At 43.4% G+C, this 24,523-nt stretch overlaps 1 protein-coding gene across 7 annotated transcripts in view; it reads left to right on the forward strand.

Moving 5' to 3' along the window:
• Positions 1 to 24,523, forward strand: part of LOC143283649 (stromal interaction molecule homolog) — a 91,510-nt gene that overhangs the window by 47,083 nt on the left and 19,904 nt on the right. For 2 of the 7 annotated variants that reach the window (XM_076589852.1, XM_076589856.1), the window contains exons 9-13: positions 5,036 to 5,136; positions 6,164 to 6,303; positions 8,838 to 8,915; positions 11,900 to 11,953; positions 21,840 to 21,857. In XM_076589852.1, coding sequence (XP_076445967.1) covers positions 5,036 to 5,136; positions 6,164 to 6,303; positions 8,838 to 8,915; positions 11,900 to 11,953; positions 21,840 to 21,857 — 391 coding nt within the window. The remainder of the gene's footprint in view (positions 1 to 5,035; positions 5,137 to 6,163; positions 6,304 to 8,837; positions 8,916 to 11,899; positions 11,954 to 21,839; positions 21,858 to 24,523) is intronic. The other 5 variants (XM_076589853.1, XM_076589857.1, XM_076589855.1 and 2 more) reach the window with 3 other exon arrangements.

Consider the following 24,523-nt stretch of genomic DNA (forward strand, 5'->3'; position numbering starts at 1 on the left):
TTTCAAAGGGGGCGGGGGGGGGGGGGGGGGGGGGGGTAATATTTCACTGGTAACCAGTCTTGATACCATGCCCATGGTTGTAGTTTTCAAAGGGGGGGGGGGGTAATATTTCACTGGGTAACCAGTCTTGATACCATGTCCATGGTTGTAGTTTTCAAAGGGGGGGGGGGGGGTAATATTTCACTGGGTAACCAGTCTTGATACCATTCCCATGGTTGTAGTTTTCAAAGGGGGGGGGGGGTGATATTTCACAGGGTAACCAGTCTTGATACCATGCCCATGGTTGTAGTTTTCAAAGGGGGGGGGGGGGGTAATATTTCACTGGGTAACCAGTCTTGATACCATGCCCATGGTTGTAGTTTTCAAAGGGGGAGGGTACTATTTCACTGGTTATCTAATCTTGATACCATTCATGCAGTCAATATTCCAGGCGCTAAACACTCAGTTGATGAGAAGCGTCCAACATTTTCAGACCATAGGGTCCCCAGCAGCTATTGAAGTGGCGAGTCGGATGAAGAAGAAAGTTTGTAAAAACACACTCACAAAAACTGCATTGTACAACAAGGACTCAGAGCACCTTTGTTAAGAAGCTTCCGACGTTTCAGACAGTAGGTCTGTCTTCAGGGACTGTGTGAACTGAGGTAACAATAACAACAATGATAACAAAACAGCAGGAAGAAGAAACAAAATAAAATGCAATAATAATTGAAGTGGTGAGTCATCAGGGGGAAGGGGGGGGGGGGGTGACGATGTGTGCAGCAGCCGAGTGGTTAAAGCGTTGGACTTTCATTCTGAGGGTCCCGTGTTTGAATCTCAGTAATGGCACCTGGTGGGCAAAGGGTGGAGATTTTTCTTATCTCCCAGGTCAACATATGTGCAGACCTGCTAGTACCTGAACCCCCTTCGTTTGTATACACAAGCAGGAGATCAAATATGTCACATGAAAAATCCTGTAATCCATGTCAGCGTTTGGTGGGTTATGGAAAAAAGAACATACCCAGCATGCACTCCCCCTGAAAACAGAGTATGGCTGCCTACATGGCAGGATAAAAATGGTCATAAACGTAAAAGCTGCTTGTGTACTTATGAGTGTATGTGGGAGTTGCAGCCCACGAACGAAGAAGATGAGGGGGTGACCACTCTGATACCATGTCCCTGGTTGTAGTTTTCTGGGTGGGGGCGGTGGGGTGTTGATATTTCTGAACAAATAAAAACAATGTACAGTATTATGGTCCCTGTTATAGCCTTTGAGGTCACATAGCATTGTAGGTTAAAAGTGGTGAATAATGAAGCAAAGCAAGATGAGTGTTTGTTTTTGTTGTTGTTTATTTGTTTTTTTTGCAACCTCCAGGATTATAGTTTCTGAATAAATGAAATAAGTGAATACAGTACCTTAGTCTTTTTATGACATCCACAAATGATTATTCTGAGTTAAAAGAACAAATGGTGATGATGATGATAAAAGCAAAAATAGAAATATTAGGATGAAGAAGAAGAAGAAAGTGCTGAATGATGATATGCTGAATCTATTCCTTGATTTGTACAGTAAAATATTATGTCTGCAGTTTTATCTTTCTTAATGCATCGTTCGAACCTCCTGATATCTTGTATTTTTGTTGAAAGGGGTGGAAAAAAATCAATGGTTCCCCTCCATCCCACAAGCCCCCACCCCACCCCCCGCCACTTTTTTTTTCAGGAGTGGGGCAGTGGCTGTGTGTGTGCCTCCTGATAACTGGCTGAATGTTATCTTCTCCATCATGTACCATCTGGTTATTACTCATTTGTGTGTGTGGTGAATTTACGTCTGTGTGCATTATTCTGGTTCCTCTGTGCCAGGGCTCACTGTTTGTGACCTACCTTTCTTTTCCAGTTGGGTCTGGGAGTTGGTAAGACCAGAATAGAAAGTACCGGAATAGTTGTATAGATTAAAAAAAAAAGAAAAGAAAAAGAAAGAAAGAAAAAAAGATTGAATTGATGGCTAGATGGATTGTACATGGTGTGCCTTGTATTATCGGCTAGATGTTGGAAAATAAGATGAGCTGTATGTGTGATGTGCGTGTTGTTGGATGGTAGTTTGACTGATGTGTGTGTTGTTGGATGGTCCTTTGACTGAAATGCATGTATCCTTCGTGTGATGTATATATGTACTTACGCTAGTCTTCAACAAAGTACATACGGTTCTGTTCCAGTTACAGTCGGCATTATTCTCACCCACATTTCTGTTTAAAACGTCATCGTTTGAAATTACTGTCAGGCTTTTTTTTTTTTTTTTGCTTCGTCTAGTGTCTCCTGTAAATGTACCAGCTTAGTGCAAAAATAGCTGCACCAGATTAATATCAAGACAATGGCTTTATTTCAAGATTTTAAAAAAAACAAAAACCCGAAGTTGTAATCTACCTCACTTGCTAGGTCATGTGTTGCTTTTCACACATCTCTTTTTTTATGGTCATAAAGCCTTCTGTTCAAAGGCTTTACACTGTCACAGAGCTTTTTCACAGGCTTAAAGTCTTTAGAAAATATATGAAAGATCAGTATTGTTTTGTTTTTTTCATAAACCATTTATACAGCCTTGTACACAGATTAAAACCAGTCACAGTTTCTATTAACAGGTTTGAAACCATTCATAAAGTTCAGTTCAAAGGTCTGAATCAATCCAGAAATCTTTGTTCACTGACAGAACTTTGTTTGGAGGTCTTGAGCAGTTCAGAGTTATTTGTTCCACAGATGTTCAACCATTCACTTTGGCATTGTTCACAGGTTTAAAGCAGTCATATGGCCATGTTCACAGGTTTAAACCATTCACACGGCCGTGTTCACAGGTTTAAACCATTCATATGGCTGTGTTCACAAGTTTAAACCATTCATGTGGCCATGTTCACAGGTTTTAACCATTCATGTGGCCATGTTCACAGGTTTAAGCCATTCACATGGCCATATTCACAGGTTTAAACCATTCACATGGCCATGTTCACAGGTTTAAACCATTCACGTGGCCGTGTTCACAGGTTTAAACCATTCACATGGCTGTGTTCACAGGTTTAAACCATTCATGTGGCCATGTTCACAGGTTTAAACCATTCATGTGGCTGTGTTCACAGGTTTAAACCATTCATGTGGCCATGTTCACAGGTTTAAACCATTCACATGGGCATGTTCACAGGTTTAAACCATTCATGTGGCCGTGTTCACAGGTTTAAAACCTTTCACAGAACATTGTTCACAAGTTGAAACCATTTACATAGTTTTGCTCTCATGTTTAAATGTTTATGTGACACAGGATATAATGGTAGCATGTTCAGGTTTGATTTTGAATAAACAGTTGTTTTGGAGCTGTATAGAGCTGAATTTGTTTGTTTGTTTGTTTTTAAATTTCCCCCCTTATCTATGAGTGTAAACAGGCAAAATTTACTGTGACAAAAAGAAAAAAAACAACAACAAAATGTATAGTGAGAGGCAGAAACAAGATTAGAAACCAAAAAAAAACCTTAACAGTAAACAGTTAACTCTGACAGTGACGTTTGATAGCATGACAGGGATGTCGAGAGTCAAGCTAGTGTTCTGTTTGAAAACACACTAAAGCAACACAGAGATGTGTGCACAACTCTCCCATCTTGCGCCTTACTTGTGCTCACACACTTGTATTGAGCATTCACCTGAACCAAACACTTTTGATTCTGTGAGTATTGGCAAGTTATCAATTTGATCAGTGTGTTTGAGCAATGTTGAGTGATGAAAGTTGATAGTCAGAAGATTTGAAAAAAGAATTATGTCTGTTCGGGGAATTTCACAGTGGAAAATATTGGGTAACATCAAAGTTTTTGATTTGTATTAACCCAAAAGTGAAAATATTGAGTAACGACAAAGTTTTTTTGAGCTGTATTAACCCAAATGTTATGTCTGTAAAAGTGTTAAGTTTAACCAGTATTTTCGTGTTGTATAAATAACATGATGTGAAATTAATCTGTTTAGCCAAAAAAATCTGAGTCGTGTGTTAACAAGAAATGTGATGGCAGATGCGTCATTGTTAGTGTTGTTGACCAAGAATGTAAATGTAGATTTTGTACGTGTGTAATTTTTTTTAAAGGAATTAATCAATATGTTTGAAGATTATTAAGCTGAGGAAGTAGGGTTTTGAAAAGAATTTTTGTTTCCTGATCAAAGAACTTTTGACAAAAACAGAAATCAAAATGTTTTTTTTGTGTGTTAAATTGTGGTAAAGATATTGACTGCAGAAAACTGTTGGGATATAACCAGTTTTCTTTGGTTCCAGTTATGGTTTGTAATGTTTATCATCTCTGACAGTTGTTTACAAGTTTCATTATGTCAATATATTTTTCTGTTCCTTATCTTTCTTCTTTGTCTCTCTCTCTCTCTCTCTCTCTCTCTCTCTCTCTCTCTCTCTCTCTCTCTCTCTCTCTCTCTCTCTCTCTCTCAGTTCTGCTGGTTTTCTCTAACACACTCTGTTCGTCTGTCTCTCCTGTCTTTTCTGATCTCTGTCTCCCTCATAAACATGTTATTGTTATCTCTCTCACAACATGGCATACATACTATTCTTCAGTCCCAGAATTCACCATATAACAGTCTTTAAGATATATAATAGTACAGTAATCATGTTCAGGTTTGATGCTGTGTTTTGTTGAGACCACCTAGTCTTTTCAGGCTTTGATCTGGGCAGAAAACAATTTTTCAGGCTTTGATCTGGGCAGAAAACAATTTTTCAGGCTTTGATCTGGGCAGAAAACAATTTTTCAGGCAGAAAATAATTTTTCAGGCTTTGATCTGGGCAGAAAACAATTTTTCAGGCTACGGTCTGGGCAGAAAAAAAGTTTCAGGCTTGAGTAGGTCTCTCTGCTTGCACCCCAGCTATTGTGATAACGGGGAAAGCTTATACGTATACAAAAGAGGTGACATCTGGTTTTTCTGGTCCACAGTTCCTTGGTTGATAAAAGTGGTTATCACACATACATGAATCTCAAACTGCCATCCTTCCTTTTATTGTTGGACGTTGATGCAGTGTGGTGTATTGTGTGGACAGTGTGACAAGATCAAGCGACGGAACAAGGCCTTTTTCGGCTCACTGCGCATGGCTCACAGCAACTCCCTGGACGAGATTGATCAGAGGATCCTGGATGCCAAGTCAGCAGGGTTTTTTTGGTTTTTTTCTTTTTTTTTCTTTTTGTGTCTCAGTCTCAGTTATTGAAGGAGGCGTCGCTGCATTTGGACAAATTACAAATCCATGTACACTACACCACATTTCCTTGGCAGATTCCTGACAGCAGCATAACCCAGTGACGATGATGATGATGACAGTAATGTTGAAGACAGTTTGACCATTCTCATCCATCAGATGATGACAATGCTGATGACGATGACATTGTTGATGATAATGACAGTAATAACAATGATGTCGTTGACAGTGATGTTGATGGCAAAGTAGCCATTTTCATCCATCAGAAGATGACATTGTTGATGTGGATGAAATAATGATTACAGTGATGATGATGGTGATGGTGATGATGATCTTGATTATGATGATGATCTTGATGAAGATGACAATAATGTTGTTGATGATAATGATGATAACAATGATAATAATGATGACGATGATGATGGTGAAGATGATAACAATGATGGTATTGGTGATGATGACAAAATCAATGATGATGATGGTGATGATGATAATAGTGATGATGATAACAATTATAATGATGGTGATGGTGATAATGACAATGATGACAACAATGATAACAACGATGGTGACAATGACAATAATAACAATGATGGTGATAATGACGGTGAGAGAATGGTGATAATGATGATGGTGATGAAAACAATGATGATGGCGGTGACAATGATAATAATGATGTGATGATGATAACAAACATGGTGATGACGAGGTTGATAACAATGATGATGATAGTGATAACAATGATGGTGATAACAAATATGATGATGATGATGATGATACCAATGATGTTGATAACAATGATGATGACGGTGATGATAACAATGATGATGATGATGATGCTGACAAACATGGTGATGACGACGCTGATAACAATGATGACGATAGTGATGATGATAACAGTGATGACGATGCTGATAACAGTGATGATGATAGTGATGATGATAACAGTGGTAATGGTGATGACGATGCTGACAGGGCAGCCCTGGAGGAAGTGAAGCAGGACCTCCAGGAGCGTCTTCACCGCTGGCACACCATGGAGCGTCTGTGTGGCTTCCCCATCATCAGCAACCCCGGCCTGTCCACCCTGCACCAGCTGCTGTACGGCGCCAAGGACGGTCAGTCATTGTCCTCACCTTCTGCTTTGTCTGCCTCTCTCGGCTGTCAGTATAGAGAGTCTGTGAGGGTGCGTGTTCGAATCCCACCGTCGCCCTTTCTACCAAGTTTGACTGGAAAATCAAACTGGGCGTCTTGTCATTTGGATTAGACGTTAAACAGAGGTCCCGTGTGCAGCATGCACCTGGCGCACTGAAAAAGAACCCATGGCAACGAGAGTGTTGTCCTCTGGCAAAATTCTGTTGAAGAAATCCACTCTGATGCACTCAAGGCCTGACTAGGCGCGTTCGGTTATGCTGCTGGTCAGGCGTCTGCCTAGCAGATGTGGTGTAGTGTATATGGATTTGTCCAAACTCAGTGACGTCTCCTTGAGAAACTGAAACTGAAACTTCTGCTGCTGCTGCTGCTGCTGCTGTGTGTCCTCCTTTTGCTGGTTGTTGTTGTTTTTCTGGTTTTTCTCCTTCTTCTTCTTCTTCTGCTTCTTCTTCTTCTGCTTCTTCTTTTTCTTCTGCTTCTTCTTCTTCTGTTTCTTCTGTGTCTGCTTCTTCTTCTTCTTCTGCTTCTTTTTCTTCTTCTTCTTCTTCTGCTTCTTCTTTTTCTTCTGCTTCTTCTGCTTCTTTTTCTTCTTCGTTTTCTGCTTCCTCTTCTTCTTCCTCCTCTTCTACCATCATGGACTGTCCTCCAGCATTCACTCACATACATGTGGGCTTTTACATGAATCACTGTAGTATCTGTTCTGTGTCTGGCTACAATTCTTCTTCACTCTCAGGAATGCATTTACAAGACAGACCAGCTGTTATAGGTTTAGACATTTAATAAGTCTCATAAATATCCACTCTGTCACCATTCTGCATCCATTATTATGTCTTCTTTCCAAAGTGCATGACAATATAGGACGTGGCAATGACCATTTTTACTCTGCCATTTACGTAGCCATGCTCTCGTTTGGAGCAGTTTTGCATATTGGGTATGTTCTTGTTTCCATACCCCACCCTAGATGTTGACTTGGATTACGAGATCTTCATATGTGTATTTGATATTCTGCATGTGTATGTGCACACGAAAGTAACGTTGACTTGGATTTCAGGATTTTTGCGTGTGTATTTGATATTCTTTGTGCGTATACACGTGAAAGGGGTTCAGGCACAAGCAGGTGTGTACATCTGTTGATCTGGGAGATGGTCAGGTATCTTCACCCTACACCCACCAGACACCATAAAAGTCTCAGTTGTTGAAAAAAAAAAAAAAAAAAGAGAGAGAGCAATGCGCCACTGTTTCTGAAGGAGTTGTTTTTGTTGTTGTTTTTCTTGTAAGTGGAAAAGTTGAATCCAGTGTTTATTTTTAAATTTTAAGAAATTGTTATTATTATTTTGTTGTTGTTGCTGTTGTGTGTACACACAGCATGCCGCAGTGACATGAAACTGCGCACCGTGGGTGTGTGCTGGTGCGAAGCGGTTATGTAACAGCTGTGTGATGTGAAAACACAGTAACAGCTTGACCAGCCCTGGATGGATACCATACTGTACCCTCGCTCCTTTGTGACTGACTTTTGATGTAAACTCCTCCTACATCTTGACGATTGGCTCCTTATTCTACAGAACTGACAATTCCCTCCAGAAACAAAAGAATGACGGTCTCCTGTCTTGGCCAGTAGTGTGGAACACACTGCCCTTCTCATTCCATCACGGGGATTCCCCACTTCACTTTAAACAGTCTCTCAAAACACGCCTCTTCTGCTCTGCCTACCATCTTTCTGCTGGTCAAGTTTGTGCATGTGTAAGTGTGGTTGTTTGCGTGTCTGTGTGTGCACATGCTTGTTCGTATGTGGTGCTCTTGATGCGTGTATGTTTATGTTCATAAAACTTGATATGGTAAATGCCACAAACCCTCTTTCTGGTAGGCATAAGCATCAGTTTGCATTCTTCTTCTTCTTGTAATTTTTCTTCCATTTCTTTTTCTTCTTGTTATAGTTGTTATTATTATACTCCATTTACTGTGTGAAGAGTCACAGAAGAACTGTTTACCAGATTCCTCCAGGTGTGTTGGTTACGTATCAAAGCCTGGGGCTCTGCAAATGGATTTCATGTCCATTCTGTAGCGTTATCAGTCCATTGATATTTCTGTCTCCTGTCCATTCTGTAGCGTTATCAGTCCATTGATTTTTCTGTCTCCTGTCCATTCTGTAGCATTATCAGTCCATTGATTTTTCTGTCTCCTGTCCATTGTGTTATGTTATCAGTCCATCGATTTTTCTGTCTCCAGTCCATTCTATAGCGTTATCAGTCCAGAGTGTTAAGTGTTGTATCAGCAGTAGTAGAGTGTTGTATCAGCAGTAGTAGAGATCAGCAGTAGTTGAGTGTTGTATCAGCAGTAGTAGAGTGTTGAGTGTCATTGTATCAGTAGTAGTACAGTGTTGAGTATTGTTGTATCAGCAGTAGTAGAGTGTTGTATCAACAGTAGTACAGTGTTGAGTGTTGTATCAGCAGTAGTACAGTGTTGTATCAGCAGTAGTACAGTGTTGAGTGTTGTGTTGCAGGGCCAGGGAATGGCACCAGACTTCCTGCCGGAGTGGTGGGCTCTGTTGATGAAGCTGAGGAAGATCTTCCCCCAGCAGGTAAGCAAAACAAACAACCCCCCCAACGCCCTCCAAAAAACCCAACACTACCAACAACAACGGCAACAAAAAAGCAGACTCAAGAAAAGGAAAACGTTCTGGTTTCAATTTTTGTCCTGTAGAATGCGACTGTCTGAGCTGTTTATTTTTAGGATTTGGTCATTTCCTGTTCAGTCTTCTCCCTCCCTCCCTCCCTCAGTCAGACACCAACAAGTCACACACACCCTTGTCCCTCTCCTTTTAATCATTTTTTTTCTTGTTGCACATGCCTGCTCCCACCCCTCTTCCCACCTCCTCCCCTCCCCTCCACTCCCCTCCCATTCCTACACCTCCCAGCACCGCCTTTTCATCTTCTGTCATTACACACACACACACACACATATGCACACCCACACACATTCACACATGCTTCCACCTGTGCATGCATGCATGTATGTATGACTGCACGCATTTTCTTGACCTCTTGTGTGTGTGTGTGATTTGTCACTAAGAACCCAGGCTTGGTTGCATGAGCAATCTTAGCAGTGCTAAGTTTGCTTAGCATTAAGAACCATTCCTTACTCTTAGATAATTCTGCATGGTTTAGGACCATTCTTAACTCTAAACAACCTTAGTGGTCCAAAGATGGCTCAAGTATGTGTAAAGAACCATTCCTAACTCTGACGCTAAATCCAAAGATTTGGGACCATTCTTGGTGCTACGCAAAATTATTTATTTATTTATTTTTTATAATTCAAATATTGTACAAAAGAACAAAAAACATTCAAGAAACAATTTATGTTAATGATTAAAAAAACATTAACAATAGCAAGATGAGAATGATCAAAAGAAAACAAAAAGCACCAACACCAAAAACTCTATACAACAGACTAATCATCAGAAACTGGTCCCAGTGTGGAATAGATGTATATATAAGTGCAGAGCACCACACTTATCTACAAACGAGGAAAACTCCATTGACAAGCTTGATGATGTTACATACACAATTGGAGAGAGAGAAGACATTTTGATTTCATTTTACTTTTTGACTCACTTGTGTAAACAAAGTGAGTCTGTGTTTTAACCCGGTGTTCGGTTGTCTGTGTGTGTGTGTGTGTCAGTGTGTCCGTGGTAAACTTTAACATTGACATTTTCTTTGCAAATACTTTGTCAGTTGACACCAAATTAGGCATAAAAATAGGAAAAATTCAGTTCTTTCCAGTCATCTTGTTTAAAACAATATTGCACCTCTGGGATGGGCACAAAAAAAGAAAGAAAAAAAAAGCCGAATTATATGCAAACTGCATTTACTGTTATATTTATATTTTTTGTATTCTCTAAACTTGGCACTTTGATCTGATATTCTGACCCAACAACAAGAGCAGTCATTATTATCATTTTTTGTTCAAACAGGAACTTCTTTTGCTAAGCATGAAAGTTTTATTTATTTTGCAAACGTTTTGGTGTAGATAGTAAAAAAAAAAGAGAAATTACTCCATAATTAATGCTAGGGGACTTAATTTGCTTTAAACTGATCTTTCTCATCTTAAACATTACATGTTGAAATTATACTCAGTACATAAAAAACTTGGATTTTTTTAAAGTGAATCACAAGTGAGTCTTGAAGGCCTTGCCTCTCTTGTTCATTATCACACACACACATAGTCGTTTGTTAGAGGCAAAGCAAACTTGGCTCTGCAACTCAAGGATCGTGCATGCAGCTTAGCCCCCAGTTTGACTTTCAACCACTCACACCCCCATTGTTGGGTTTGAAGTTTTGGTGTGAGGGCACAGGGTGTTGCACTTTGTTGATGTTGATTAAGTCACTGTTTCTTCTTCTTCTTTCTCTCTTCACCAGGTGTTTGAGCAGCTTTTCATTTTTCACAGCCAGGGCTTTGTCTTCTACCACCACAATGTTTCCATTGATGTTTCTCCTTTTTCTTTGTGTTGAAAAAAACATGGTTTTTTTGCATTGTGTGTTGTTGTTGATGTTATTATGGGTGGAGATGTTGACAGGCAGTATTTAGGATACTGTCTGATGCTTTATTTAGTGTTGAAATAGGACAAAGTGTAGTGCGTAATGCCGTGACAAGACTCAGCATAGAACAGTGCACAGAGCCATAGTAAGACACATGCCAAGATGCTAACTGGTAGAATGCTTCAGTAAGACATGTTTGAAAGGCTGTACAGCATTGTGCATAATGCCGTGGTGAGAGAGGCTGAGACATATATGTATATGATAGTCAGTCGTGTCCGACTATGACCATCAGAACAGCAGAGGAGGCAACTGCTGTTCCGACTATTTGGGCTAGAATTTGATTACAGTGGAGAGTGTCTTGCCCAAGTACATCCCCACTCTCTCGGCCAAGAGGGTTTTAGGACAGTCGGCGTTGGGATGGTTCCCAAAGGCCAACTAGCCCACAAGGCTGCAGCACTAAGAGTCAGTGCAATTTTGCCTCCTGGTTTGAGAGTCTTAGTCCTTCACAAAAGACTAAGCTGTAAATGGTTTCCCATTGACTGGAGAAACCATTGATAATACAGCTCTCACTTTGCTGTTGGCCCAAATGTAAACTTATGTCAGTCTGTGATATAAGCCGAGTGTTATACTGCACTGTGTAATGTGCAGTGCCATAGACATTTCTTGATACAACACAGTATAGTAAGACAAATTTCATGATACTGCAATGCACAGTTAGACATATTCCATGATACTACATAGTATAGTAATACATATTCCATGATACTACACACAAAAGTAACACACATTCAGCGACACTACACAGTAACACTTTCGAAAGACACATGTCGGTATACATCACAGTACAACATACAAAGCCACAGACACATTCCTTGATGCTACACAGCAGAGGTTGTTGTTTTTTTTTTAGAAAGGCATGTGTTAAAAATCAGCGCAGTATAACGCATAGTGAGACAGATTTGAATATATTCAGAGAGACACGGTTGGCAAGACGTGTAAGTGAAGGGGATGGTTTCTGTTGACACAGCCTTCGTGTTCCCCGTAGCCAATGGCATGTCTAGGTCACACAGTCTGACGCCAGGTAGGGTGTTGTTTGGGTTTTTTTCCCCAATTTCTGCTGCCTTGCACGCTTCTTGGTTGTCGCTTGGGCTTTTTGTCTGTCTCCCTGTCTCTCTCTCTCTCCCTGTCTCTCTCTCTCTCCCTCCCTGTCTCTCTCTCTCTCTCTCTCCCTGTCTCTCTCTCTCTCCCTCCCTGTCTCTCTCTCTCTCTCCCTCCCTGTCTCTCTCTCTCTCTCTCCCTGTCTCTCTCTCTCTCTCTCTCCCTGTCTCTCTCTCTCTCTCTCACTGCTGAGGTGTGTTGTTTCAGTTTTTGCCAGTTATACATGGGGAGCCGGAGGTGGGAGGAGGTTTGGTGGAGGAGAGGGTTAGCTGGAGGTGGGAGGAAGAGAGGAGAGAGTTAGCTGGAGATGGGAGGAAGACAGGAGAGGGTTAGCTGGAGATGGGAGGAAGAGAGGAGAGGGTTAGCTGGAGATGGGAGGAAGAGAGGGTTAGCTGGAGATGGGAGGAAGAGAGGAGAGAGCTGGAGATGGGAGAAGAGAGGAGAGGGTTAGCTGGAGATGGGAGGAAGAGAGGAGAGGGTTAGCTGGAGATGGGAGGAAGAGAGGAGAGGGTTAGCTGGAGATGGGAGGAAGAGAGGAGAGGGTTAGCTGGAGATGGGAGGAAGAGAGGAGAGAGTTAGCTGGAGATGGGAGGAAGAGAGGAGAGGGTTAGCTGGAGATGGGAGGAAGAGAGGGTTAGCTGGAGATGGGAGGAAGAGAGGAGAGGGTTAGCTGGAGATGGGAGGAAGAGAGGAGAGGGTTAGCTGGAGATGGGAGGAAGAGAGGAGAGAGTTAGCTGGAGATGGGAGGAAGAGAGGGTTAGCTGGAGATGGGAGGAAGAGAGGAGAGGGTTAGCTGGAGATGGGAGGAAGAGAGGAGAGAGCTGGAGATGGGAGGAAGAGAGGAGAGAGCTGGAGATGGGAGGAAGAGAGGAGAGGGTTAGCTGGAGATGGGAGGAAGAGAGGAGAGGGTTAGCTGGAGATGGGAGGAAGAGAGGAGAGGGTTAGCTGGAGATGGGAGGAAGAGAGGAGAGGGTTAGCTGGAGGTGGGAAGTGGAGGGGTCAGGGGGCGGGGTGGGGGGGTCGGGGGGGGGGGGGGGGTAAAGAATAGAGTTTTATAGGAGTGTTTTGTGCAGTCTTTGAATGATTGAGTGAGATTGAAGCAAACCACTGGAGTTTTTTTTTGTTTGTTTTGTTTTTGTGTGGTGTTTTTTTTTTGCAAGCTGTATCTTAGAGCAGTTAACTTGACAATTTATGAAACAGTTTCATAGAACAGTAGATAGCTTTAGTTTTGATTGCAGAGCTTTCCTTGTTTGTTGTATCATATTTTGGTGATTGTTATTATTTTCTGTTTTTAAGTTAAAGCTTTTTCCCTGTTGATTTGTTAGTCTTTTTAAAAACGCACCCCTTATATTCATCTGGGCTGTGTGTGTGTGTGTGTGTGTGTGTGTGTGTGTGTGTGTGTTTCTTTTTGAATGTTTGTTTATTGTTTGTTCCTCCATCTGCCTGATGAGTAAAAGAGCTTTTATTGTTGTTGTTGCTGTTGTAGCTGTAATCAGAATGTTGTACCAATATTTAAAGAAAGAAACAAAAGTTTTGGAAAGTTGTGATAGATTGCAACATGCAGAGTCAGACATAAGTCCTTGATCATTTTGAATTTTGAGCACTGTTTGGTGGAAGAGTGTGCCTGTGATTAGTGTAGACCCTTTGCTTCTTTATCATCACAGCTCTCCTCCTGTCTCCCTGTCTCCCTGAGCCCTTTGCTCCTTTATCATCACAGCTCTCCTCCTGTCTCCCTGTCTCCCTGAGCCCTTTGCTTCTTTATCATCACAGCTCTCCTCCTGTCTCCCTGTCTCCCTGAGCCCTTTGCTTCTTTATCATCACAGCTCTCCTCCTGTCTCCCTGTCTCCCTGTCTCCCTGAGCCCTTTGCTCCTTTATCATCACAGCTCTCCTCCTGTCTCCCTGTCTCCCTGAGCCCTTTGCTCCGTTATCATCACAGCTCTCCTCCTGTCTCCCTGTCTCCCTGTCTCCCTGAGCCCTTTGCTCCTTTATCATCACAGCTCTCCTCCTGTCTCCCTGTCTCCCTGAGCCCTTTGCTCCGTTATCATCACAGCTCTCCTCCTGTCTCCCTGTCTCCCTGTCTCCCTGAGCCCTTTGCTCCTTTATCATCACAGCTCTCCTCCTGTCTCCCTGTCTCCCTGAGCCCTTTGCTTCTTTATCATCACAGCTCTCCTCCTGTCTCCCTGTCTCCCTGTCTCCCTGAGCCCTTTGCTCCTTTATCATCACAGCTCTCCTCCTGTCTCCCTGTCTCCCTGAGCCCTTTGCTTCTTTATCATCACAGCTCTCCTCCTGTCTCCCTGTCTCCCTGTCTCCCTGAGCCCTTTGCTTCTTTATCATCACAGCTCTCCTCCTGTCTCCCTGTCTCCCTGTCTCCCTGAGCCCTTTGCTTCTTTATCATCACAGCTCTCCTCCTGTCTCCCTGTCTCCCTGAGCCCTTTGCTTCTTTATCATCACAGCTCTCCTCCTGTCTCCCTGTCTCCCTGAGCCCTTTGCTCCTTTATCATCACAGCTCTCCTCCTGTCTCCCTGTCTCCCTGAGCCCTTTGCTCCGTTATCATCACAGCTCTCCTCCTGTCTCCCTGTCTCCCTGAGCCCTTTGCTCCTTTATCATCACAGCTCTCCTCCTGTCTCCCTGTCTCCCTGAGCCCTTTGCTCCTTTATCATCACAGCTCTCCTCCTGTCTCCCTGTCTCCCTGAGCACTTGTTGCTGTGGTGTGTAGTGTGCTTCATGCTGTCAGCACTGTGTGTTATCGTGACGAGCACGCTTTGACAGATTCGCACAATGTCGCCGAGGGCTGGGTTGATGAGGGATCTAAGTTTGAAGTTTGCATAGCGTGAGGACTGTTCCTAAGTCTGTGCTATCAGGGTAGAGTTAGGAACGTTCTTAAAGCTAGGCAAACTTAGCGCTGCGAAGGACTTATGCAACCCAGCCCCCTGGAATTTGTATTGAAGAAAGCTTTCACCTGTGGTCGGTTCAAAGTGCTGCTTTGCCCGTGATGTTGTCTCAGCTGTGTGTTTGACGTGTTCTTGTCTCCTGTCAACGGTATCACTGAGCTGACTGATTAGTGAACTCCACTCTGTACACATACACACTAACCAAAGACTGATGGCAAATTTTTCTGTGAGTGCACAAGGAGAATTGGAGAAGTTGTTCCTTCCCATTTTAAAAAGAAATAGGTAAATGCATAGATGAATAAATAAGTAAATAAATGAATTAAAAAGATTAGATAAATAAATAAGTAGGTAAATGAATAGATAAATATATAAAGATTGGGGAATTATAATCACATGCACAGAGATTCAGTGGACTTCAGTCCAAACACAAAGGGAATTGGTTATTTTTCAGTGAAGAATTTCAGTCCATTTTCAGTCAGGGAATTTTACTTCATGAAAAATGAATATATCACACAAAAAAAGAATAAATATATAGAAATGAAAACTGAAATGGGGAAGTTCGGTCCTGACATAAAGATAGTCAGAAAACTTCGAAAGTATCGAGTTAGTGAGTTTTGATTGATAACCAAATTTAATCTGAGTGATTTCTGGTTCGATCCGTGAATTTGACACAGGTGTTTCTTGACTGTATTCACAGAAACTGAATTTAATCTGTCAGTGATTTCTGGTTCATACCGTGAATTTGATTCAGGTGTTTCTTGACTGTATTCAGAGAAACTGAATTTAATCTGTCAGTGATTTCTGGTTCATTCCGTGAATTTGATTCAGGTGTTTCTTGACTGTATTCAGAGAAACTGAATTTAATCTGTCAGTGATTTCTGGTTCATTCCGTGAATTTGACACAGGTGTTTCTTGACTGTATTCAGAGAAACTGAATTTAATCTGTCAGTGATTTCTGGTTCATTCCTTGAATTTGATTCAGGTGTTTCTTGACTGTATTCAGAGAAACTGAATTTAATCTGTCAGTGATTTCTGGTTTGTTCCATGAATTTGATTCAGGTGTTTCTTGACTGTATTCAGAGAAACTGAATTTAATCAGATGTTTCTTGACTGTATTCAGAGAAACTGAATTTAATCTGAGTCAGTGATTTCTGGTTCGTTCTGTGAATTTGATCCAGGTGTTTCTTGACTGTATTCAGAGAATACAGTGTCCCCTCCACCTTTTGCCTTTAACCCTTTGACTGCTGTTGAATAGAGTACGCTCATCAGTGGAGGGCTGGCGCCTCACTGAGATAACACTGAGCTAACAGGTCAGGTTGTCAGTCACCATTGTCTTTTGGTGTCCTATACTGTATGTACCATGTCAATCTGATGCAAACTGGGACTGTTGCTTTGCTCTGTTTGGCCAAAATTCATGGCAAACTCAGTGATAAGAAATTCTTGGCTTTTTTCGTATCACAGTTTTGGCCTTTTACATTGTGTGCGTCAGTACTTGGCATTTCATTCGATGTTTGGCTTTCTCTCTCAGTCTTGGTCTTGCTTCTTTTTTGTTCTGTGGAGCTGGAAGTTTTTGGGAATGACTTGTTTTGGTCACTTGGGGCTATATCCACATTTCTTCCCCTCTACTCCTCTCTGTAACTGGCGGGGTGGATGTAGTCAGCACAGGGTGGACATAGTCACCACAGGGTGGACATAGTCACCGCAGGGTGGACATAGTCACCACAGGGTGGACAGTCACCACAGGGTGGACATCAGTCAGCACAGGGTGGACATCAGTCACCACAGGGTGGACATAGTCACCACAGGGTGGACATCAGTCAGCACAGGGTGGACATAGTCAGCACAGGGTGGACATAGTCACCACAGGGTGGACGTCAGTCAGCACAGGGTGGACATCAGTCAGCACAGGGTGGACGTCAGTTAGCGCAGGGTGGACGTCAGTTAGCGCAGGGTGGACATCAGTCACCACAGGGTGGACGTCAGTCACCACAGGGTGGACGTCAGTCACCACAGGGTGGACGTCAGTTAGCGCAGGGTGGACATCAGTCAGCATAGGGTAGACATCAGTCACCACAGGGTGGACATAGTCAGCACAGGGTGGACATAGTCAGCACAGGGTGGACGTCAGTCAGCACAGGGTGGACATAGTCAGCACAGGGTGGACATCAGTCAGCACAGGGTGGACATAGTCACCACAGGGTGGACATCAGTCAGCACAGGGTGGACGTCAGTCAGCACAGGGTGGACATAGTCAGCACAGGGTGGACATAGTCACCACAGGGTGGACATCAGTCAGCGCAGGGTGGACATAGTCACCACAGGGTGGACGTCAGTTAGCGCAGGGTGGACGTCAGTTAGCGCAGGGTGGACATCAGTCAGCACAGGGTGGACGTCAGTCACCACAGGGTGGATGTCAGTTAGCGCAGGGTGGACATCAGTCACCACAGGGTGGATGTCAGTCAGCACAGGGTGGACGTCAGTCACCACAGGGTGGACGTCAGTTAGCGCAGGGTGGACATAGTCAGCACAGGGTGGACATAGTCAGCACAGGGTGGACGTCAGTCAACATAGGGTGGACATAGTCAGCACAGGGTGGACATAGTCAGCAAAGGGTGGACGTCAGTCAGCACAGGGTGGACATAGTCACCGCAGGGTGGACATAGTCACCACAGGGTGGACATCAGTCAGCGCAGGGTGGACATAGTCAGCACAGGGTGGACATCAGTCAGCACAGGGTGGACATCAGTCAGCGCAGGGTGGACATCAGTCAGCACAGGGTGGACATAGTCAGCACAGGGTGGACATCAGTCACCACAGGGTGGACGTCAGTTAGCGCAGGGTGGACATCAGTCAGCACAGGGTGGACATATTCAGCACAGGGTGGACATAGTCACCACAGGGTGGACGTCAGTCAGCACAGGGTGGACATCAGTCACCACAGGGTGGACGTCAGTTAGCGCAGGGTGGACATCAGTCAGCACAGGGTGGACATAGTCAGCACAGGGTGGACGTCAGTCAGCACAGGGTGGACATAGTCAGCACAGGGTGGACGTCAGTCAACATAGGGTGGACATAGCACAGGGTGGACGTCAGTCAGCACAGGGTGGACATAGTCAGCACAGGGTGGACGTCAGTCAGCACAGGGTGGACATAGTCAGCACAGGGTGGAGATAGTCAGCACAGGGTGGACGTCAGTCAGCACAGGGTGGACATAGTCACCACAGGGTGGACATAGTCAGCACAGGGTGGACGTCAGTCAATATAGGGTGGACATAGTCAGCACAGGGTGGACGTCAGTCAGCACAGGGTGGACATCAGTCAGTCAGTACAGGGTGGACGTCAGTCAGTCAGCACAGGGTGGACATAGTCAGCACAGGGTGGACGTCAGTCAGCACAGGGTGGACGTCAGTCAGCACAGGGTGGACATCAGTCAGTCAGCACAGGGTGGACGTCAGTCAGTCAGCACAGGGTGGACATAGTCAGCACAGGGTGGACATCAGTCAGTCAGCACAGGGTGGACATCAGTCAGTCACCACAGGGTGGACATCAGTCAGCACAGGGTGGATGTAGTCAGCACAGGGTGGACATCAGTCAGTCAGCACAGGGTGGACATAGTCAGCACAGGGTGGACATCAGTCACCACAGGGTGGACATCAGTCAGCACAGGGTGGACATAGTCAGCACAGGGTGGACATCAGTCAGCACAGGGTGGACGTCAGTCAGCACAGGGTGACTGATGTCCATTCTGCAAGGTGCAGTACAGTTTGATGCTAAGCTGCAGTACAGATTGATGCTGCACTGATGTCCATTGTCCAAGCTGCAGTACAGTTTGATGCTAAGCTGCAGTACAGATTGATGCTAAGCTGCAGTACAGATTGATGCTGCACTGATGTCCATTGTCCTAGCTGCAGTACAGTTTGATGCTAAGCTGCAGTACAGATTGATGCTGCACTGATGTCCATTGTCCTAGCTGCAGTACAGATTGATGCTGCACTGATGTCCATTGTCCAAGCTGCAGTACAGATTGATGCCGCACTGATGTCCATTGTCCAAGCTGCAGTACAGATTGATGCTGCACTGATGTCCATTGTCCAAGCTGCAGTACAGTTTGATGCTAAGCTGCAGTACAGATTGATGCTGCACTGATGTCCATTGTCCAAGCTGCAGTACAGATTGATGCTGCACTGATGTCCATTGTCCAAGCTGCAGAGATTGATGCTGCACTGATGTCCATTGTCCAAGCTGCAGTACAGTTTGATGCTAAGCTGCAGTACAGATTGATGCTGCACTGATGTCCATTGTCCAAGCTGCAGTACAGTTTGATGCTAAGCTGCAGTACAGATTGATGCTGCACTGATGTCCATTGTCCAAGCTGCAGTACAGATTGATGCTGCACTGATGTCCATTGTCCAAGCTGCAGTACAGTTTGATGCTAAGCTGCAGTACAGATTGATGCTGCACTGATGTCCATTGTCCAAGCTGCAGTACAGATTGATGCTAAGCTGCAGTACAGATTGATGCTGCACTGATGTCCATTGTCCAAGCTGCAGTACAGATTGATGCTAAGCTGCAGTACAGATTGATGCTAAGCTGCAGTACAGATTGATGCTGCACTGATGTCCATTGTCCAAGCTGCAGTACAGATTGATGCTGCACTGATGTCCATTGTCCAAGCTGCAGTACAGTTTGATGCTAAGCTGCAGTACAGATTGATGCTGCACTGATGTCCATTGTCCAAGCTGCAGTACAGATTGATGCTAAGCTGCAGTACAGATTGATGCTGCACTGATGTCCATTGTCCAAGCTGCAGTACAGATTGATGCTAAGCTGCAGTACAGATTGATGCTGCACTGATGTCCATTGTCCAAGCTGCAGTACAGATTGATGCTAAGCTGCAGTACAGTTTGATGCTAAGCTGCAGTACAGATTGATGCTGCACTGATGTCCATTGTCCTAGCTGCAGTACAGTTTGATGCTAAGCTGCAGTACAGATTGATGCTAAGCTGCAGTACAGATTGATGCTGCACTGATGTCCATTGTCCCAGCTGCAGTACAGATTGATGCTGCACTGATGTCCATTGTCCAAGCTGCAGTACAGATTGATGCTGCACTGATGTCCATTGTCCTAGCTGCAGTACAGATTGATGCTGCACTGATGTCCATTGTCCAAGCTGCAGTACAGATTGATGCTGCACTGATGTCCATTGTCCTAGCTGCAGTACAGATTGATGCCGCACTGATGTCCATTGTCCTAGCTGCAGTACAGATTGATGCTGCACTGATGTCCATTGTCCAAGCTGCAGTACAGATTGATGCTGCACTGATGTCCATTGTCCTAGCTGCAGTACAGTTTGATGCTAAGCTGCAGTACAGATTGATGCTAAGCTGCAGTACAGATTGATGCTGCACTGATGTCCATTGTCCCAGCTGCAGTACAGATTGATGCTGCACTGATGTCCATTGTCCAAGCTGCAGTACAGATTGATGCTGCACTGATGTCCATTGTCCTAGCTGCAGTACAGATTGATGCTGCACTGATGTCCATTGTCCAAGCTGCAGTACAGATTGATGCTGCACTGATGTCCATTGTCCTAGCTGCAGTACAGATTGATGCTAAGCTGATGTCCATTGTCCTAGCTGCAGTACAGATTGATGCTGCACTGATGTCCATTGTCCAAGCTGCAGTACAGATTGATGCTGCACTGATGTCCATTGTCCTAGCTGCAGTACAGATTGATGCTGCACTGATGTCCATTGTCCTAGCTGCAGTACAGATTGATGCTGCACTGATGTCCATTGTCCTAGCTGCAGTACAGATTGATGCTGCACTGATGTCCATTGTCCTAGCTGCAGTACAGATTGATGCTGCACTGATGTCCATTGTCCAAGCTGCAGTACAGATTGATGCTGCACTGATGTCCATTGTCCAAGCTGCAGTACAGATTGATGCTGCACTGATGTCCATTGTCCTAGCTGCAGTACAGTTTGATGCTGCACTGATGTCCATTGTCCTAGCTGCAGTACAGATTGATGCTGCACTGATGTCCATTGTCCTAGCTGCAGTACAGATTGATGCTGCACTGATGTCCATTGTCCTAGCTGCAGGAGTCAAGGGGTACAGGGTTGGTTTCTGTTTTACATTTCACTGTTGGGGAGTTTGGCTTGTACATCTGTCAGCGATAATTCTCCTAGTTGTTTGTATCTGTGTAGACTGTCCCACTGGCAGAACCTTGATCAATCCGTGTTTGATGGTTCGAGTTTCATTGCGTCGGATTTTATGGGATTTTATGTGATGTGTGATTGTGTATGATTGATCGTGTGTGTGTGCTTGTATGCCTGCATGGTTTGTTGTGTTGTGAGGGAATGAATTTTGATGATTAACTGTGTGACTTTTGAAGATGAACTGTTTAAGAGTGGGATGATCTTGGCTGTTGTGGTCTGGACATGGCCGCCTGGAGAACTGCGCTGTGCATTAGCTACTAAAGAAACTGGGGTGAGGTAGGGAGGGAGGGGGCAGTGTGGAAAGTCATGTATATCTGGTTGATGATCTGTTCAAAGCATTCTTGAATGAAGGTTGGTGTTTTTTTTGTTTTGTTTTTTTTAATTTTCTTTAGCAAGTTATTTTTGACAGATGATGCACATGAATAAAGTAAGGAAAAAACAATAATACTTGAATACAGAAAAATTCTGAGCAAAAACGAAGCGTAAACATTATATACAGTTATATAGAATGAACATTGTTTTATGGTTTCTAAACTTGAAGCATAAACATTACTTACAGTTATATGGAATGAACACTGTTTTATGATATACAGTTATATAGAATGAACATTGTTGTATGGTTTCTACAGTTGAAGCATTCAAACATTTATGATACACAGTTATATAGAATGAACATTGTTGTATGGTTTCTACAGTTGAAGCATTCAAACATGGTACGTATAGCCGTTGACAGTCTCTTGAAAGCTGTTGAAAGCTGTTGAAAGCTGTTGAATGCTTTTTTATTGGTTCCCTTTTGCATCCCATGTTTGTTTGCCTTGCACATCTTTTCTGTTTTTGTTTGAGTATTATCTGGGTTTAGTGTGGACACTGTTCAGGATAGGTCTTTTGTGTGCATTTGATGGGGTATCTGTCTTTTTGTTTTGAGTGATATTGAAAAAAATGTGTTCTGTCTTGTATTTAGATTAGTTTTAGCACCCACACCAAAAATAAAATCACTATTGTCAGTTGTAGTGGTTTATGTGGAGATAGTTGTCACTGGAAGTGAGTGAGTGTGATGTATGTGTGTGTGCATGTATATATGTATGCACGTGCAAATGCTGTGTTACTGATCTGGAAATGTTTCATGAAACAGGAAATACCTCTTGTTAAGACTATGGTATATTGTTTGTTGCGGTTATTTTTGTTATGTTTTGTTGTTATGAAATCTATACAATTTGAGCTTTTTTTTGGTTTTGTTTCTACCACTTAAAGTTGCATGGGGTTACAGTTTGATTTTTCTCAGGACTAAATTTGTGTCTCTTGAAAAAAGTTTTTAACATTTGTTATACTGGGTTTAAATGGTCTTTTAAATTTTGTTTCTGGTTTGGGTGATTGCCATATTCTTTAACCTAGTCTTCAAATCATTTTCTGTCCATGGAATACTGCTACAAGCATATGACGACATGGCAATTTTCTAGATCAATCATAGCCAAGCTGTGACTACATGTCAAAGCAATAACTGAACCAAGTCAACCAAACTGAGGCAATATCAACATACTCATATGAACACAAGTACTGTGTCGAAGAATACAATTTACAAATCATCAGCACATTTTACACACAGTACTTACAGCGATATGGCGATGACACTAGCCGTTGCAGGAACACACACAACACACACACTGCTTGCGACACAGCAAGAGAGAGAGAGAGAGAGAGAGCAGGCTCTAGCCAGTGACTGGCCAGGTGGAAATGTGACCAGTGATCACCCACTCCATCTATTTGTGCAAGTTAAGCAAACTGCAATGACGCTAGCGTGGCCTGTGAAGTGAATGGCTCAAATCCGCCTATATTTGATTAACATTGTTTGTTACAAGGTGTTCAATGATAGATTTCTGAATGATTCCTGAACCAATTTACGTCAGATTGGTCGCAAAAGAAAGAGCTCAACACCTACTTTCTAATGAGTATAAAATGGAGTGTTGATTATTTAAGATGAATTTATAATCTTAATTTAAGTCACCTAAACTGATAATTTTTAGCAAGCTCATTGCGGAAAATTACAAACTGCGTTAAATCAATTTAACGTCAGCAAACATAAATGGTATAGATTTAAAGATAGAATTGCAATGATTCTGCCAGCATATAATACTTGCAGTTTACTGATCTGACAAAAGAGATATTTAATTAAATAGGGTGTAGCAGAAACACTAGTTTCAGCTCACCCAATGGCGTCGAGCGACACTAGTTGTGGAGTGGTTGTGTGATGAGAAGAACAAAATGATGTAAGCTTAACGTCAGTTGAAATCTTTAGACTGATGAATGATTAAACTGAAATCAAATATCCTTCCAACTGATTAAAGTGTGTGTGTAAGCACGACAAATATAATATTGCAGCAAATGATACAGAGACTTGATTTAATAAATGGTTAGGAGCAGTTGTTTAAAAGGGGCTTTGCATTCAAACCGGGAATGGCGTCACACATTCTGCGTGGGTCGTTGGAGACCGGCGGTTAGTTGCGAAAAAGGCGTCTGCTATACAGCTTGTGCTGTGAGTTGAGCTACGGTCATCTGTAGTCAGCTGAGCGCTTGGCTACACATAGAACTGGAAGGGTGCTGTGCCAGAATCAGTCAGGCATTGGACTTGTGACCCAGTGTTCACCAGTGATCAGTGTGACCTGTGACCCAGTGTTAACAGTGACCAAGTGAGCTGTGACCCAGTGTTCACCAGTGATCAGTGTGACTTGTGATCCAGTGTTCACAGTGATCAGTGTGACCTGTGACCCAGTGTTCACAGTGATCAGTGTGACTTGTGACCCAGTGTTCACAGTGATCAGTGTGACTTGTGACCCAGTGTTCACAGTGATCAGTGTGACTTGTGACCCAGTGTTCACAGTGATCAGTGTGACCTGTGACCCAGTGTTCACCAGTGATCAGTGTGACTTGTGATCCAGTGTTCACAGTGATCAGTGTGACTTGTGACCCAGTGTTCACCAGTGATCAGTGTGACTTGTGATCCAGTGTTCACAGTGATCAGTGTGACTTGTACCCAGTGTTCACAGTGATCAGTGTGACTTGTACCCAGTGTTGACCAGTGATCAGTGTGACCTGTGACCCAGTATTCACGGTGATCAGTGTGACCTGTGACCCAGTGTTGACCAGTGATCAGTGTGACCTGTGACCCAGTGTTGACCAGTGATCAGTGTGACCTGTGACCCAGTGTTGACCAGTGATCAGTGTGACCCAGTGTTGACCAGTGATCAGTGTGACCTGTGACCCAGTGTTCACCAGTGATCAGTGTGACTTGTGACCCAGTGTTGACCAGTGATGAGGGTTCCAGGCCCCGTTTCAGCATGGTGCTGTGCCTTTAGCTGAGGCACTTCATTCCCATTTTCCTCAC

The sequence above is a fragment of the Babylonia areolata genome, chromosome 7 (assembly GCF_041734735.1).
Source record: "Babylonia areolata isolate BAREFJ2019XMU chromosome 7, ASM4173473v1, whole genome shotgun sequence".
In the NCBI taxonomy this organism is placed as follows: Eukaryota; Metazoa; Mollusca; class Gastropoda; order Neogastropoda; family Buccinidae; genus Babylonia; species Babylonia areolata.